This window comes from Anolis sagrei, chromosome X, assembly GCF_037176765.1.
Source record: "Anolis sagrei isolate rAnoSag1 chromosome X, rAnoSag1.mat, whole genome shotgun sequence".
In the NCBI taxonomy this organism is placed as follows: Eukaryota; Metazoa; Chordata; class Lepidosauria; order Squamata; family Dactyloidae; genus Anolis; species Anolis sagrei.
The window spans coordinates 58,986,121-59,001,428 of NC_090034.1; the positions used below are offsets into that span (position 1 = coordinate 58,986,121).

The 15,308-nt window shown below is 43.5% G+C and overlaps 1 protein-coding gene across 4 annotated transcripts in view; it reads left to right on the forward strand.

The window, feature by feature from the left end:
* MAST3 (microtubule associated serine/threonine kinase 3) overlaps positions 1 to 15,308 on the forward strand; it is a 99,247-nt gene that overhangs the window by 29,362 nt on the left and 54,577 nt on the right. For all 4 annotated transcript variants that reach the window (XM_060785745.2, XM_067473554.1, XM_067473555.1 and 1 more), the window contains 3 exons: positions 13,035 to 13,123; positions 13,529 to 13,601; positions 14,183 to 14,203. In XM_060785745.2, the coding sequence (XP_060641728.2) occupies positions 13,035 to 13,123; positions 13,529 to 13,601; positions 14,183 to 14,203 (183 nt within the window). The remainder of the gene's footprint in view (positions 1 to 13,034; positions 13,124 to 13,528; positions 13,602 to 14,182; positions 14,204 to 15,308) is intronic.

Here is a 15,308-nt window from a genome sequence, read left to right on the forward strand (position 1 = left end):
TATTATTATGTTTTTAATGTTTATTATTAGATATTATTATTATATTTATTTATGTCTCACTTTTTCTCTGTACAAGGGGACTCCAAGACTATTATTATTATTATTATATTATATATTGCAATTTTATATTATCATTATTATTATTATGTTTATTTATATCTCCCTTTTTCTCTGTACAAGGGAACTCCAAGAGACTATTATTATTATTATATTCTATATTGCAATTTTATATTATTATTCTTATGTTTATTTATATCTCCCTTTTTCTCTGTACAAGGGAACTCCAAGAGATTATTATTATTATTATTATTATTATTGTATTATATATTGCAATTTTATATTATTATTATTATTATTATGCTTATTTATATCTCACTTTTTCTCTGCACAAGGGGACTCCAAGAGACTATTATTATTATATTATATATTACAATTTTATATTATTATGCTTATCCCCCCCCCACACACACACTTTTTCTCTCCAGTAGGATACTCAAAATGGCTATGTATCTATTATTAGTATTATAATGTAATAGTGTTATAGATTATAAATTTATTATTTTATGTTATTATTATTATTATTATTACTATTATTTTTATGTTTATTTATACCCTGCTATTTCTTTCTATTTCTCTCTCTACCCCAAGAGGCAATTATTATTATTTGAAACACAACAAGATTAGTACACAGCAAACAAGATCACTCTGCTGGCTGTTGTATTGGATCACATGTCGGAAACTTTGCAAGTGTCTAGGACTGTGTGGTGTATCAGTGCTTTTGTCAGCGCTGATTGTTTTTAAGTGCAGGCCAAGGTTTTTAGGCACTGCACCCAGTGTGCCTGTCACCACTGGGACCACCTTGATTGGCTTGTGCCAGAGTCTTTGCAGTTTGGTCTTTAAATCCTCATAGAACTCTTGTCTGCTTGAGGCAAGTGTGAATGTGGCCAGCTTGATTAGCATTGAATGGCCTTGTAGCTTCAAAGCCTGGCTGGTTGCTGCCTTGATTGGCATTAGATTCAACGCTGATCAAGGTGGCCAATGGCAACATTCACATTTGCCACCCTGGACATCATTCCACAGATACATCAACCTCACTTGCCTAGTTTTCAACAGACCTCACAACCTCAGAGGATGCCTGCCATAGATGTGGGTGAAACATCAGGAGAGAATGCTTCTGGAACATGGCCAGACAGCCCGGAAAACTCACAGCAACCAAATTATTATTATTATTATTATTATTAATAATAATAATAATAATAATAATCTTGCTTTTCCTCCACACAAAACAGAATCAAAGTGGCAGACGTTAAAAAGCATTTCGATACGAATTTAAAATAATCTACAAATAAATACAATTAATAGGCTCTTGTGGGTTTTTTCAGGCTATATGGCCGTGTTCTAGAGGCATTTCTCCTGACGTTTCGCCTGCATCTATGGCAAGCATCCTCAGAGGTAGTGAGGTCTGTTGGAAGTAGGAAAATGGGTTTATATATCTGTGGAATGACCAGGGTGGGGCAAAGAGCTCTTCTCTGCTGGAGCTAGGTGTGAATGTTTCAACTGACCACCTTCATTAGCATTTGAAGGCCTGGCTGAGTCTGGGAAAATCTTTTGTTACAACAGCAAAACAGCAGAGAGGAAACAACCAGGCACATCTTAACACCTCTCAACAAAAGATTTTCCCAGGCTCAGCCAGGCCTTCAAATGCTAATGAAGGTGGTCAGTTGAAACATTCACACCTAGCTCCAGCAGAGAAGAGCTCCTTGCCCCACCCCAGCCATTCCACTGATATATAAACCCATTGTCCTAATTCCAACAGACCTCACTACCTCTGAGGATACTTGCCATAGATGCAGGCGAAACGTCAGGAGAAAATGCCTCTAGAACATGGCCCTATAGCCCGAAAAAAACCCACAAGAGCCTAGTGATTCCAGCCATGAAAGCCTTCGACAATACATTAAATACAATTAAAACAGAATTAAATAATATAATGAGTATACACGCATATATATATGTGTATAGATTTGTCAATTCCTCGTTTTTTGCTCTGCGCCATAGGAATGGGTACGAAAGGGTTAAGGGAGTTGCAGTGGGCGGGGTGATGCAAATTCCACACCAATGGAAAGAGTCAGAAACACTGGGATGTCTGTGGTGGAGGAAAAAAAATCAAATCTAGGAGGAAATGATCCCTGTATGAAAGCCTTAACTTGGGTGATGACAGTATGGTGTTGATGGAGGACATTGGCAGGGATCTTGGGCATGTCCATGGCGCTAATTGTAATCTGCAGTGACATTGGAGGCAGGGCCTTTGGTATCTCCTGAGCAGTGGGAGCTGTAGTTGTTTATGTAGGCAGGAGCCTGTCTTAGGAAGTGAGTGAAAGTACTGTCAATCCCATCAAGTGTGGTCCAGATCCATCATTGGTTGGGTTCACAGTGCTCTCCGGATTTTTATTTATTTTATTTTATTTATTGTGTCATCAGCAACCAGACATTTGTATTGCATTTTTAACAAAAACAAACAAACAAACAAACAGACAAAGCACAGAATTTGCAAACTTGGTAGTTGATTAAATGTCCTTTGACCAGTATCTGGCCACTTGGAGTGCCTCTGGTGTTGCCGCAAGGAGGTCCTCCATTGTGCATGTGGCATGGCTCAGGTTGCATTGCAGCAGGTGGTCAGTGGTTTGCTCTTCTCCACACTCGCATGTCGTGGATTCCACTTTGTGGCCCCATTTCTTAAGATTGGCTCTGCATCTCGTGGTGCCAGAGCGCAGTCTGTTCAGCGCCTTCCAAGTCGCCCAGTCTTCTGTGTGCCCAGGGGGGAGTCTCTCATCTGGTATCAGCCATTGATTGAGGCTCTGGATTTGAGCCTGCCACTTTTGGACTCTCGCTTGCTGGGGTGTTCCAGCGAGTGTCTCTGTTAGGGGCGGCTCGTCCATTACGTGAAGTAAGCGGTCGCAGAACACTTTTTTTGCCAGGGGCTCAGAGGCGCCTCTGTAAATGCCCCTCGACCGCCACTTGAGGAGCGCCCCCTCAGCTCACAACAGCCCAAGCAGTCCGGGGGGAGCCTCGGCTTTCTTGCCTCGCTGCCGGGTGATCCTCTTCCCAAAAGGGCCAGGCCCTTGAGCCTCGCCTAGCCCCTCTCGTTCCTGCTCCACCCGGCCACCGGGTGCGCGAGCAGAGCCGGCGCTCCATCGTTCTCTGCTTTCGATCCCTTCCCCATGACCGGCTCCCTTTCCCGATCCCCGCTCCACCCGCCTCCTCTCCTCTCCCCAATTCGTGGGTGGGCCAAGGGGCAGAGCCGCCGCGCCTGGCCCGCTTCGGGTCCAGACTCGCACGTCCGTGGATTCCACGGTATCAGCCAGCACGTCAACGACTTAAATCAAGAAATAGTTTTCTAAGATCTACAGAGACCAGAGGCGGTCTGAAGACCCCAGCGTGCGCACCAAAAGTCGCCTCTTCTCTTGACTTTCTCTTCAGCCATTGGGACCAAGCGAGAGAGAGAGAGAGAGAGAGAGAGAGAGAGCCCCTCCGGCTGGAGGTATCTCCCACCTCTGCTCCCTCCTTTGATTTTGCGCCTACCTTCAGGAAAGGTGGGCATCTCCACCTCTCTCTCTCTCTCTCTCTTGGTCCCAATGGCTGAGGAGAAAGTCAGGAGAAGAGGTGACTTTTGATGCACACGCTGGGGTCTTCAGGCACGCCTCCGGACCCAAAGCGGGTCAGGCAAGGGAGCAAATGTGGCAAGTGTAGTTACTGGGATGTATAGTCACCTACAATCAAAGAGCATTCTGAACTCCACCAATGATGGAATTGAAGTGAATATGGCACACAGAACTCCCACGACAAACAGAAAATATATATCAATGATTAGTGGGGGGGGGGGGAATACTGTTTGCTTACCGTTGAAAATTACCTAGGGCCCCCTCTGGTCTCTGTAGATGTTAGAAAACTATTTCTTGATTTAAGTCATTGACGTGCTGGCTGATACCCAAACAGGGGATGAGCTGGAGATGTCTCTGCCTTGGTCCTTTCACTATTGGCTGCTACTTCCCGGCGGATGTCAGGTGGTGCATTACTGGCTAGACAGTGTAATTTCTCCAGTGGTGTAGGGCGCAGACACCCCGTGATAATGCGGCATGTCTCATTAAGAGCCACATCCACTGTTTTAGCGTGGTGAGATGTGTTCCACACTGGGCATGCGTGCTCAGCAGCAGAGTATCATAGCGCAAGGGCAGATGTCTTCACTGTGTCTGGTTGTGATCCCCAGGTTGTGCCACTCAGCTTTCGTATGATACTAGCGGTCCCCTGCCACGCGTTGCTGTGGCCCAGTCTGGTGATCTGGAAAATAAAGTAATGAGGAAGTGTTGGTTTCTAATATATGTAATGTCTTTATGCTTGTGGGTAAACAGTATTTCTTGTTGTCTCTTTGTCAGTGCTGATGTGGAGATTGTCTGGTTTGCCTACTCTGGAACATGCAACATATCATTGTCCTTCTTTAGTGGTCCCTTTCAAATCTTTGATACTGCATCTGTCATATACATATGTGTGTGTGTGTGTGTGTGTGTGAATGGCTGGATGGCCCTTTGTCATAAAAGGTAAAGGTAAAGGTAGTCCCCTGAAATTAAGTCCAGTCATGTCTGACTCTGGGGTGTGGTGCTCATCTCCATTTCTAAGCCGAAGAGCCAGCGTTGTCCGTAGACACCTCCAAGGTCACGTGGCTGGCATGACTGCATGGAGCGCCGTTACCTTCCAGCCGGAGCGGTACCTATTGATCTACTCACATTTGCATGTTTTCGAACTGCTAGGTTGGCAGAAGCTAGGGCTGACAGCGGAAGCTCACGCCGCTCCCCGGAATCAAACCTGCAACCTTTCGATCAACAAGCTCAGCAGCTCAGTGCTTTAACCCACTGCGCCACCGGGGAATCCTAGAATCAAAGAGTTGGAAGAGACCTCATGGGCCATCCAGTCCAACCCCCTGCCAAGAAGCAGGAATTTTGCATTCAAATCACCCCTGACAGATGGCCATCCAGCCTCTGTTTAAAAGCTTCCAAAGAAGGAGCCTCCACCACACTCCAAGGCAGAGAGTTCCACTGTCAGGAGGGCTTTGATTATGTTTTCTTGCCCTGGTGAAAGGAGCTGTACTTGATGGCCTTAAGGCAGCATTTCTCAACCTGGGAAGTCAAGACCCGGGGGGGGGGGGTCACCAGGGGGGTGTCAGAAAGGTCACCAAAGACCACCAGAAAACACAGAATTTTCTGTTGGCCCTGAGGGTTCTGTGTGGGATGTTTGGCCCAATTCCATTGTTGGTCGGGTTCAGAATGCTCCTTGATTGTAGGCGAACTATAAATTCCAGTAACTACCACTCCTAAAGGTCAAGGTCTATTTCCCCCAAACTCCATCTGTGATTATATTTTGGCATATTGAGGATTCGTGCCAAGTTTGGTCCAGATCCATCATTATTTGAGTCCACAGTGCTCTCTAGATGTAGGTGAACTACAACTCCAAAACCCAAGGTCAATGCCCATCAAACCCTTCTAGTGTTTTCTGTTGGTTAGGGGAGTCCTGTGTACCAAGTTTGGTTCAATTCCATCGTTGATGGAGCTCAGAATGCTCTTTGATTATAGGTGAACTATAAATCCCAGCAACTACAACTCCCAAATGACAAAATCATAATTTTTTGAGTGATGGTCACTCCTTGTGTAGGGAGATGTTTTGTTGCCAAATTTGGTGTGATTTGGTTCATTGGTTCTTTTGTTTTTAAGGTACTCATTATGCACAGAGCATTTTTATATATATAGATTGTTTCTAGCACCCACTTTTTGCTTGATGTTCAGGCAGTGCTTCTTGTAGGTCAGAGCACGGGTCCAGAGTGACTCCCAGGTATTTGGGTGTGCTGCAATGCTCCAGTGGGATTCCTTCCCAGGTGATCTTCAGAGCTCGGGATGCTTGTCAGTTCTTAAGGTGGAAAGCACATGTCTGTGTTTTAGATCGATTAGGGATCAGCTGGTTTTCCCTGTAATAGGCAGTAAGGGCACCTAGAGCTTCGGAGAGCTTCTGTTCAACCATCTCAAAGCTCCCTGCTTGAGCGGTGATGGCACTGTCATCAGCATAGATGAAACTCTCTGTCCCTTCTGGCAGTGGCTGGTCATTTGTGTAGATGTTGAACATGGATGGAGCAAGCACGCTCCCCTGAGGCAGGCCGTTCTTCTGTTTCCGCCATCTGCTTCTCTGGCCCTGGAACTCAACCAAAAAGCTCCTGTTTTGTAGCAGGAGGGAGGGCCACTGGTGTCTCCTAAGTGGTGGAAGTTATAGCTATTTGTGGAAGTGGGATGTTGTCTGTGTAAATGGACACCCCTGCCACATACACATTTTCACTTTTATTATCGCTTTTATTATGTGTATCCAAGATAGATAATTATTTCTGGCATATAATATTTTAATAAATATATTATATAATAATATATAATATTAATAATGCACTAATGATTATTATACCTTGCTTATATAATATATAATATTATAATATATACTAATCTATATAAATAAAAAGGTAATGTTCGTTTGTGGGATTAACAGGACTCAAAAACCATTGTACGAATTGACACCAAATTTGGACACAAGACACCTAACAACCCAATGTATGTCCTTCACTCAAAAAAATGGATTTTGTCATTTGGGAGTTGTAGTTGCTGGGATTTATTAAAACCCATTCTGAACCCCACCAACTTTGGAATTGAACCAAACTTGGCGCACAGTTTTCCCATAACCAACAGAAAATACTGGAAGGGTTTGGTGGGCAGTGTCCTTTGGTTTTGGAGTTGTAGTTCACCTACATCTGGAGATCACTGTGGACTCAAACAAGGATGGATCTGGACCAAACTCTACACGAATACTCAATATGCCCAAATGTGAACACTGGTGGAGTTTGAGAAAAATAGAATCTTGACATTTGGGAGTTGTAGTTGCTGGGATTTGTAGTTTGCCTACAATCACAGAGCATTCTGAACCCCACCAACGATGGAATTGGGCAAAAACTCCCACACAGAACCCCCAGGACCACCAGAGTGGGTCACAGCAACGCGTGGCAGGGAACGGCTAGTAATAATATAATTATCAATATCTCTCTATATAATAAAAGTGAATGTTTGTATGTATGTATGTATGTGGCAGCTTTCTGATCGACTCTCACTTCCTCTGGCCACTGTGACCCCCATAAATGACGGACCAAACTTCGCACACAGAACCTCCAGGACCCACTTTACGTCCTGGTGTAGATTAGGGGAGGATGGACCATGGATGATGGGATTTGCAGTACCTTCACTCAATTCCTGAGCCCACAACAACCCCCTAGAAAGACAGACCTGGACTAGGCACAAAACCCCCCCATGACCCACCTCACACCCTGGTAAAGTTTGGGGAAAAATGGACCACGGACGATAGGATTTGCAGTACCTTCACCTGATTCACTTCCTACAGAACACTGTGGCCCCCACAAATCTCAGACCTGGACCAAACTTGCCACACAGACCCCCCCCCCCATGACACTCTTTATATTCTGGTGAGGTTTGGGGAATGACAATGGATGATGGGAGATGCAGTACCTTCACTCACTTCCTGAAACCACTGTGAGCCCCAATAATGACGGATCAGGGCCAAACTTGGCACACACAGAGCCCCCATGACCCACTTTACATTCTGGTGGTGTTTGGAGGAGGATGGACCATGGACGATGGGACTTGCAGTATCTTCATTCACTTCTTGACACCACTGCAACCTACACCAATGACTGTTCAAGATGAAACTTTGCACACAGATCCCCATGACGCACTGTACATTCCCCCATGACACACTGTACATTCTGGAGCAGTTTGGAAGAGTACAGACTGTGGATGATGGGACTTGCAGTACCTTCATTCAGTTCTTGACACCACTACAACCCACACCAATGACTGTTCATGATCAAACTTTGCACACAGATCCCCCATGACGCACTGTACATTCCCCCATGACGCACTGTACATTCTGGAGCAGTTTAGAAGAGTACAGACCGTGGATGATGGGACTTGCAGTAGCTTCACTCAGTTCTTGAGATCACTACAACCCACACCACTGCGACCCACACCGATGACATAATGCACCAATCAAGATCAAATTTGGCACACAGAGCCCCCATGACCAACTCTACGTCCTGGTGCGGTTTGTGGGACAACTGACCATGGACAATGGGACTTGCAGTACCTTCACTCACTTTCAAAGACCACTGCAACCCTCACCAAAGACTGATCAAGACCTAGCTTGGAACACAGGGCACCCATCACTCACTCTACATCCAGGTGCAGTATGGAGGATGATGGACCATCTATAGTGGGACTTGCATATGGGATTTGTAGTTCACCAACTCCCACTGAACCAGCTGACATTGGATCTAGACTCAATTTGGATCACAGACAAGCAATGCCTTTCTCAAATAACCCGGGTCTCCAATCTAGTTATATAATAATAATAATTATAATAATAATAGTATTTATACCCTGGATTTTTCCATATCTATCCAAAATAGAGGAAAGAAGGAGGAAAAAAAGGGAAAGAAAGGAACGAGAAAGAGATAAAAAGAAGGGAAAGAGAAAGGAAAGGGGGAAACGAGAGAAGGGGGCAATGCTCGGTGGCGGATACTGTACTAATACTATCAAAGGTTGTTTTGCTTTGTTTCTTCTTCCCTATCCTTGTATGGAAAATGTGTGTCTTGTTATCTTTGTCAACATAGGCCGGAAAAGGCCCAGCTTCCTGTTTTGGGGGGGAAATGCTTGTTCACTTAAAGGGGCCTTTGCAAAGTAATCCTCGCGGCAACCCTTTCGGAAATAATCATAGCGTCGCATCTGGGCTCCTCATCTCTTTTGGCAAAGCCGCTGTTATATAAAAGGCTTGCTTGCTTCCATCGCCGGATTTGAATTTTTTGTAAGTGGGTGCATTTGGGCTTCTCTATGTGCGTACGGGTTTTGTGGCAGGACTTGTCGTTTTGCAAAGCCGAGCGCACACAGGGATATCCTTGGCATGTTTGCATCATGTTTGGAAGCTGATTTCTGATGTGAAACCCATCAAAAGGATTGCAGGCCAATTTTAGAAATGTATTTACTGCGGCAGAAGCACTCACATGTTGTGGACTCCACTTTGTGGCCCCATTTCTTAAGGTTGGCTCTGCATCTCGTGAAGCCAGGCCACAGCTTGTTCAGCGCCATCCAAGTTGCCCAGTCTTCTGTGTGCCCAGGAGGGAGTGGCGAGTATTAACCTGCCACTTTTGGACTCTTGCTTGCTGAGGTGTTACTGCAAGTATCTCTGTAGATCATAGGAAGCTATTTCTTGATTTAAGGCGTTGGCTTGCTGGCTGATATCCAAACAGAGGATGGGCTGGAGATGTCACTGCCTTGGTCCTTTCATTACATGCTGCTACTTCCCGGAGGATGTCAGGTGCTGCAGTACTGGCTAAATTTCTCCAGTGGTGTGAGGCGTAGACACCCTGTGATAATGCGGCATGTCTCATTAAAAGCCACATCCAGTCTTTTTAAATGTGGTGAGATGTGTTCCACACTGGGCATGCGTATTCAGTAGCAGAGTAGCAAAGCACAAGGGCAGTTGTCTTCACTGGAATCCCACTGGATTATTGCAGCGCACCCAAATACCTGGGAGTCACTCAGGACTGTGCTCTGACTTACAAAAAGCACCGCTTGACTATCATGCAAAAAGTGGGTGCTAGAAACAATATCATACAAAAGGTGACTGGCACAACCTGGGGATCACAACCAGATACAGTGAAGACATCTGCCCTTGCGCTTTGTTACTCTGCTGTTGAGTATGCATGCCCAGTGTGGAACACATCTCACCACGCTAAAACAATGTATGTGGCTCTTAATGAGACATGCCGCATTAGCACAGGATGTCTGCGCCCTACACCACTGGAGAAATTACACTGCTTAGCCGGTATTGTACCACCTGACATCCGCCGGGAAGTAGCAGTAACGCCTTAAATCAAGAAATAATTTTCTAAGATCTACAGAGATACCCGCAAGAAGACCTCAGCAAGCCAGAGTCCAAAAGTGGCAGGCTCAAACCTGGAATCTCAATCCATGGCTGATACCAAATGAGAGACTCCCTCCTGGGCACACTGGGTGACTTGGAAGGTGCTGCACAGGCTGTGCTCTGGCACCACGAGATACAGAGCCAGCCTTAAGAAATGGGGCCACGAAGTGGAGACCACGATATGTGAATGTGGAGAAGAGCAAAACACAAACCACCTACTGCAATGCAGTATGAGACCTTCTACATGCACAATGGAGGACCTCCTTATAGCAACACCAAAGGCACTCCCAAGTGGCCAGCTACTGGCAATGGATATTTAGTATGATGCCAAGTTTTTTAAACTTTGTGTTTCTTAAATACAACTGTACCCTCGGTTCGCTCCTGAAACGATAAATTCCAAAAATGATGTGGTTCTTATTTGTTGCAAGTCTTAGAATCATAGACTCATAGAGTTGGAAGAGACCTCATGGGCCATCCAGTCCAACCCCCTGCCAAGAAGCAGGAATATTGCATTCAAAGCACCCCTGACAGATGGCCATCCAGCCTCTGTTTAAAAGCTTCCAAAGTAGGAGCCTCCACCACACTCCGGGGAATCCACAAGATTCTGGACACAAAAAAAAGGCTGGTTAGTTATCTGTTATCCTTTTTTGTATTGCGTTTACAAGCTAATTTCTGACGTGAAACCAACTATAAAGCTTGCAGGAAAATCTTCCAAATGAAACGGTTTTGATTTCCTGCAAATCTTTTCGGAGACTAAGGAATTTCCAAGATTCCCGACACTCACCAAAAAAAAAAGTCGCATTTGAAAACCAGAAGGCAGCGAAAAAGGAAAGCCCTCCTATACGATGCTTGGCATTACGGGCATTAAAGAGGTTGTAAAAATAGAATTAATCTTCCCCGCAAAAGCAGACGGGGACGGCTTAGGTGACTTCCGTTCTCCGCAAGGGGAAAAAAAGAACTCGTGGCTTCCTCAAAGAGATACCAATGATGACGGAAATGATATTTTCCCCAAAGTTTGCTCATATACTGTAATAATACATTCTAATACTAATAATAGATACATAAGCGCTTTGAATCTCCTGGTGGAGAGAAGTGGTGGGGGATCAACATAATAATAATAATAATAATAATAATAATAATTTATAATGCTGCTTTGAGTCTCCTTGTAGAGAGAAAAAGTGTAGTATAAACATAATAATAATAATAATAATAATAATAATAATAATAATAATAATAATTTTTATTTATTTATTTATTTAAAAGTTTTGTATACCGGCCTTCTCACCTCTCTTGAGGGACTCAGACCAGTTTCCAACCACAATATCACATACAATCAATAAAACATCATCATACATATTACAGTAAAACATTAAAACAGCAATTACAATCAATAACTATAATGGTCAGTCGTCGCACTAAAATTGTTGCTCATCATCCTCCATCCATATCTCAGGGTGTTGGCTTACTCGTCGAATGCCTGTCTCCATAACCAGGTCTTCACCTGTTTCCTAAATGTCAGGATAGACAGGGCGCTTCTGATCTCGAGTGGGAGAGAGTTCCAGAGTCGAGGGGCCACCACTGAGAAGGCCCTGTCCCTCGTCCCCACCAGACGCGCTTGCGAGGCCGGTGGAACCGAGAGCAGGGCATCTCCAGACGATCTTAATAATGCTGCTTTGAGTCTCCTCATAGAGAGAAAAAGTGTGGTATAAACATAATAATAATAATAATAATAATAATAATAATAATAATAATAATTTATAATGCTGCTTTGAGTCTCCTCGTAGAGAGAAAAAGTGTGGTATAAACAAACATAATAATAATAATAATTTATAATGCTGCTTTGAGTCTCCTCGTAGAGAGAAAAAGTGTGGTATAAACAAACATAATAATAATAATAATAATAATAATAATAATAATAATACATTCTAATACGAATAATAGATACATAACTGCTTTGAGTCTCCTGGTGGAGAGAAAAAGTGGGGTATAAATGCAGTAGTAATAATAATAATGATCATCATAATCATAATAATACATTCTGTTGGAGCATGCAAGCAATCAGTAAGTGTATGTATGTCAATTGTAAAATAAGATGCATGAAGCTGATTGTTTGGACTATGCCCGGGTAGCAGGCTGAGCCAGGGACTTTTGGATACTGTTACATTTTTGTTCAGGCTTGAGCTGTGCAAGTGTTCAAAGAGAAATGAAGCAGAGAGAGACAGAGTTTGAAGTGTGCTCTTGCTTCATGGGCTGCTGAAGGAGTTTATTCACATGGACAAAGATAGAGATTTTTAAAACTCTCATAAAAGGACATTATGCGAGTTGATGCAACGGATCACATTGTACATATGTTGTTCTGGATTTACGAAGCGTAAACTACTTGTTCTTTATTGTTCACCTGCATACATATTTTCTTTTTCTGGCAAGGCAGCGTGTGGGCTGATCAAACATGAACTACACCTAGTTTATTTTACATTACGCCACACATTCCAATACTAATAACAGATACATAGCCACTTTGTGTCTCCTTGTCAAGAGATAAAGCAGGGTATAAATATCATTGTATTTATTTATACCCCACGTTATCTCCTGCAGGAAACTCAAAGCAGCTTAAATAAATGTATTGATGATGATGATGATGATGATGATGATGATGATGATGATGATGTTTTGAATCTCTTTATGGATAGATAAAGCGGAGTGTTGTTGTTGATGATGATGATGATGATGATGATGTTTTGAATCTCTTTATGGATAGATAAAGCGGAGTGTTGATGATGATGATGATGATGATGATGATGATAATAATAATACAGCTGCCAGGATCCATACATAGCCTTGAGACATTGGGGTCAAACTGCGCCAAATCTCCCAAATTTAGCAAAGCCTTTGCAAAGATTTGTGGGTCACTTTCTAACTTTCTTCTTCTCTCTTTCTCTCTCTCTCTCTCTCTGTCCTTATAGCTGCCGGAGCGGCAACCGGAAGAGCCTGGTGGTGGGAACCCCTTCGCCCACTCTCTCCCGACCCCTCTCCCCACTTTCAGTGCCAACAGGTGAGTTTGGGGGCAAAAAAAGGAGCTCACCCATTTCCCCAAAGACAGCTTGTTTCCCTACCATGTCATTCATTCCATAAGAGAAGAAATTTTTTTGATCTTGACTTCCCTAATAATCTGACCCTTGCAGCAAAGGCAGATTGTTCCCCTACCACGTCATTCATTCCATAAGAACAGACTTTTGGAACTTAACTTCCATAATAATCTGACTCTTGCCTCAAAGCCAGCTTGTTCTCCTACCACGTCATTCATTCAGTGTGAGTGTGGAGTAATGGCAGCATATCTTAGTTTATTTTTTATTAACAATCAGTCATCCCATCCCCCCCCCCCCCCCATGGATATTTTTCTGTCATATTAATGGGATCGCCTCTTCCTTTCCTCCCTCAACCTATTTCCTTTCCGCAGCTTGCAACAGCCCAGGGGATAGTCCACGCACCTTCCCCGCCGGAGCCTCCGCCAGCTTCCCGTTTGCCCGCAGGTGAGGGACCACAAAGGTGTTTTTTGGGGGGGATGGGGCACCTTTGGGATATGATTTGGAAGATCAGCTTGGGAAGGATTGCTGTCCCACCAAAGCAGAAGAGAATGAGGCTCTCATTTTCTTTGATCTCGACGCCAGATCCCCTCTCGATTCAGCCGAGAATTGCATTGGCTTAATTGAGCTACCACATCCTGTTGTTAGCTCGCGTTCAGCTTGCGGTCTGCTACTGATGTATAAAATCCAGATGATATGCTTTGAATTGGATTATATGGCAATGTAGACTCATATAACCCTGGATCGTGTGCTTTTATAGTCTGGATTACATAGTAGTGTAGATCCAGCCTCGGATTCTGAGATCCCTTTCACATGTTGGAGGATCTTTTCTGAGACTATAACCCATTCATAGCAATCCTGTTCACTCTGTACTGACCAAAACTGACCGCAAACTAACTTATCTGGGTCTGCCCAATTTGGGGGTCTGGTGGGTGGATTCTTTTCAGGAGGCTTCTTTTGTTGCTGCCTTTTCATCTCCTTTTCTTTTCTTCTCTGTCTTCTCCCCTGTGGCGACTGTTCTGCTCCAGCCATGCTCCTCGGACTGACAGGTAACAACCCGGGGGATATGTTGGGGGAACCTTTAATTCTCCTTTGCGGTATAAATAAACATCATTATCATCATATGGGGCATGTCATGAATATTTTTGAACCTTTAAAATGTCCTTTAATCCGTTTTCAGTGGGACAGAGTGCATCAGGCACTTTCAGAGGACACACAGACTCCAGTACTGGTTTTTCTAATAGCTCTATTAGTTACACAGACAAATGGGGGAAATGTCACATATACGCTAACATTCACTTGTAATCCATTCATTTGCTCATTCATACTCAACCATCCTTCTCCATTCAGCTCATCATAACATATATCTTAACATTCACTCGTAATCCAGTCATTCATTCATTCATTCATACTCACCATCTATCTTCATTCAGTGCATCATCACATATATTCTAACATTTACTCGTAATCCATTCATTCATTCATACTCACCATCCTTCGTCATTCAGTTCATCATCACATATACTCTTAACATTCACTCTTAATCTATTCGTTCACTCATTCATACTCACCATTTTCCTTCACTCAGCTCATTATCACATATTCTCTAACATTCACTTATAGTCCAGTCATTCACTTCTTCATACCCTCCTTCTTCATTCAGCTCATCATCACATTTACTCTAACATTCACTCGTAATCCATTCATTCACTCATTCATACTCACCATTTTCCTTCACTCAGCTCATCATCCCATATACTCTAACATTCACTTATAGTCCAGTCATTCACTTCTTCATACCCTCCTTCTTCATTCAGCTCATCATCACATTTCCTCTAACATTCTCTCATAATCCATTTTTTCACTCATTCATACTCACCATCCTTCTTCATTCAGCTCATCATCACATATACTCTAACATTCACTCTTAATCCACTCATTCACTCATTCATACTCACAATTTTCCTTCATTCAGCTCATCATCCCATATACTCTAACATTCACTTATAGTCCAGTCATTCACTTCTTCATACCATCCTTCTTCATTCAGCTCATCATCACATTTACTCTAATATTCACTCGTAATCCATTCTTTCACTCATTCATACTCACCATCCTTCTTCATTCAGTGCATCATCACATATACTCTTAACA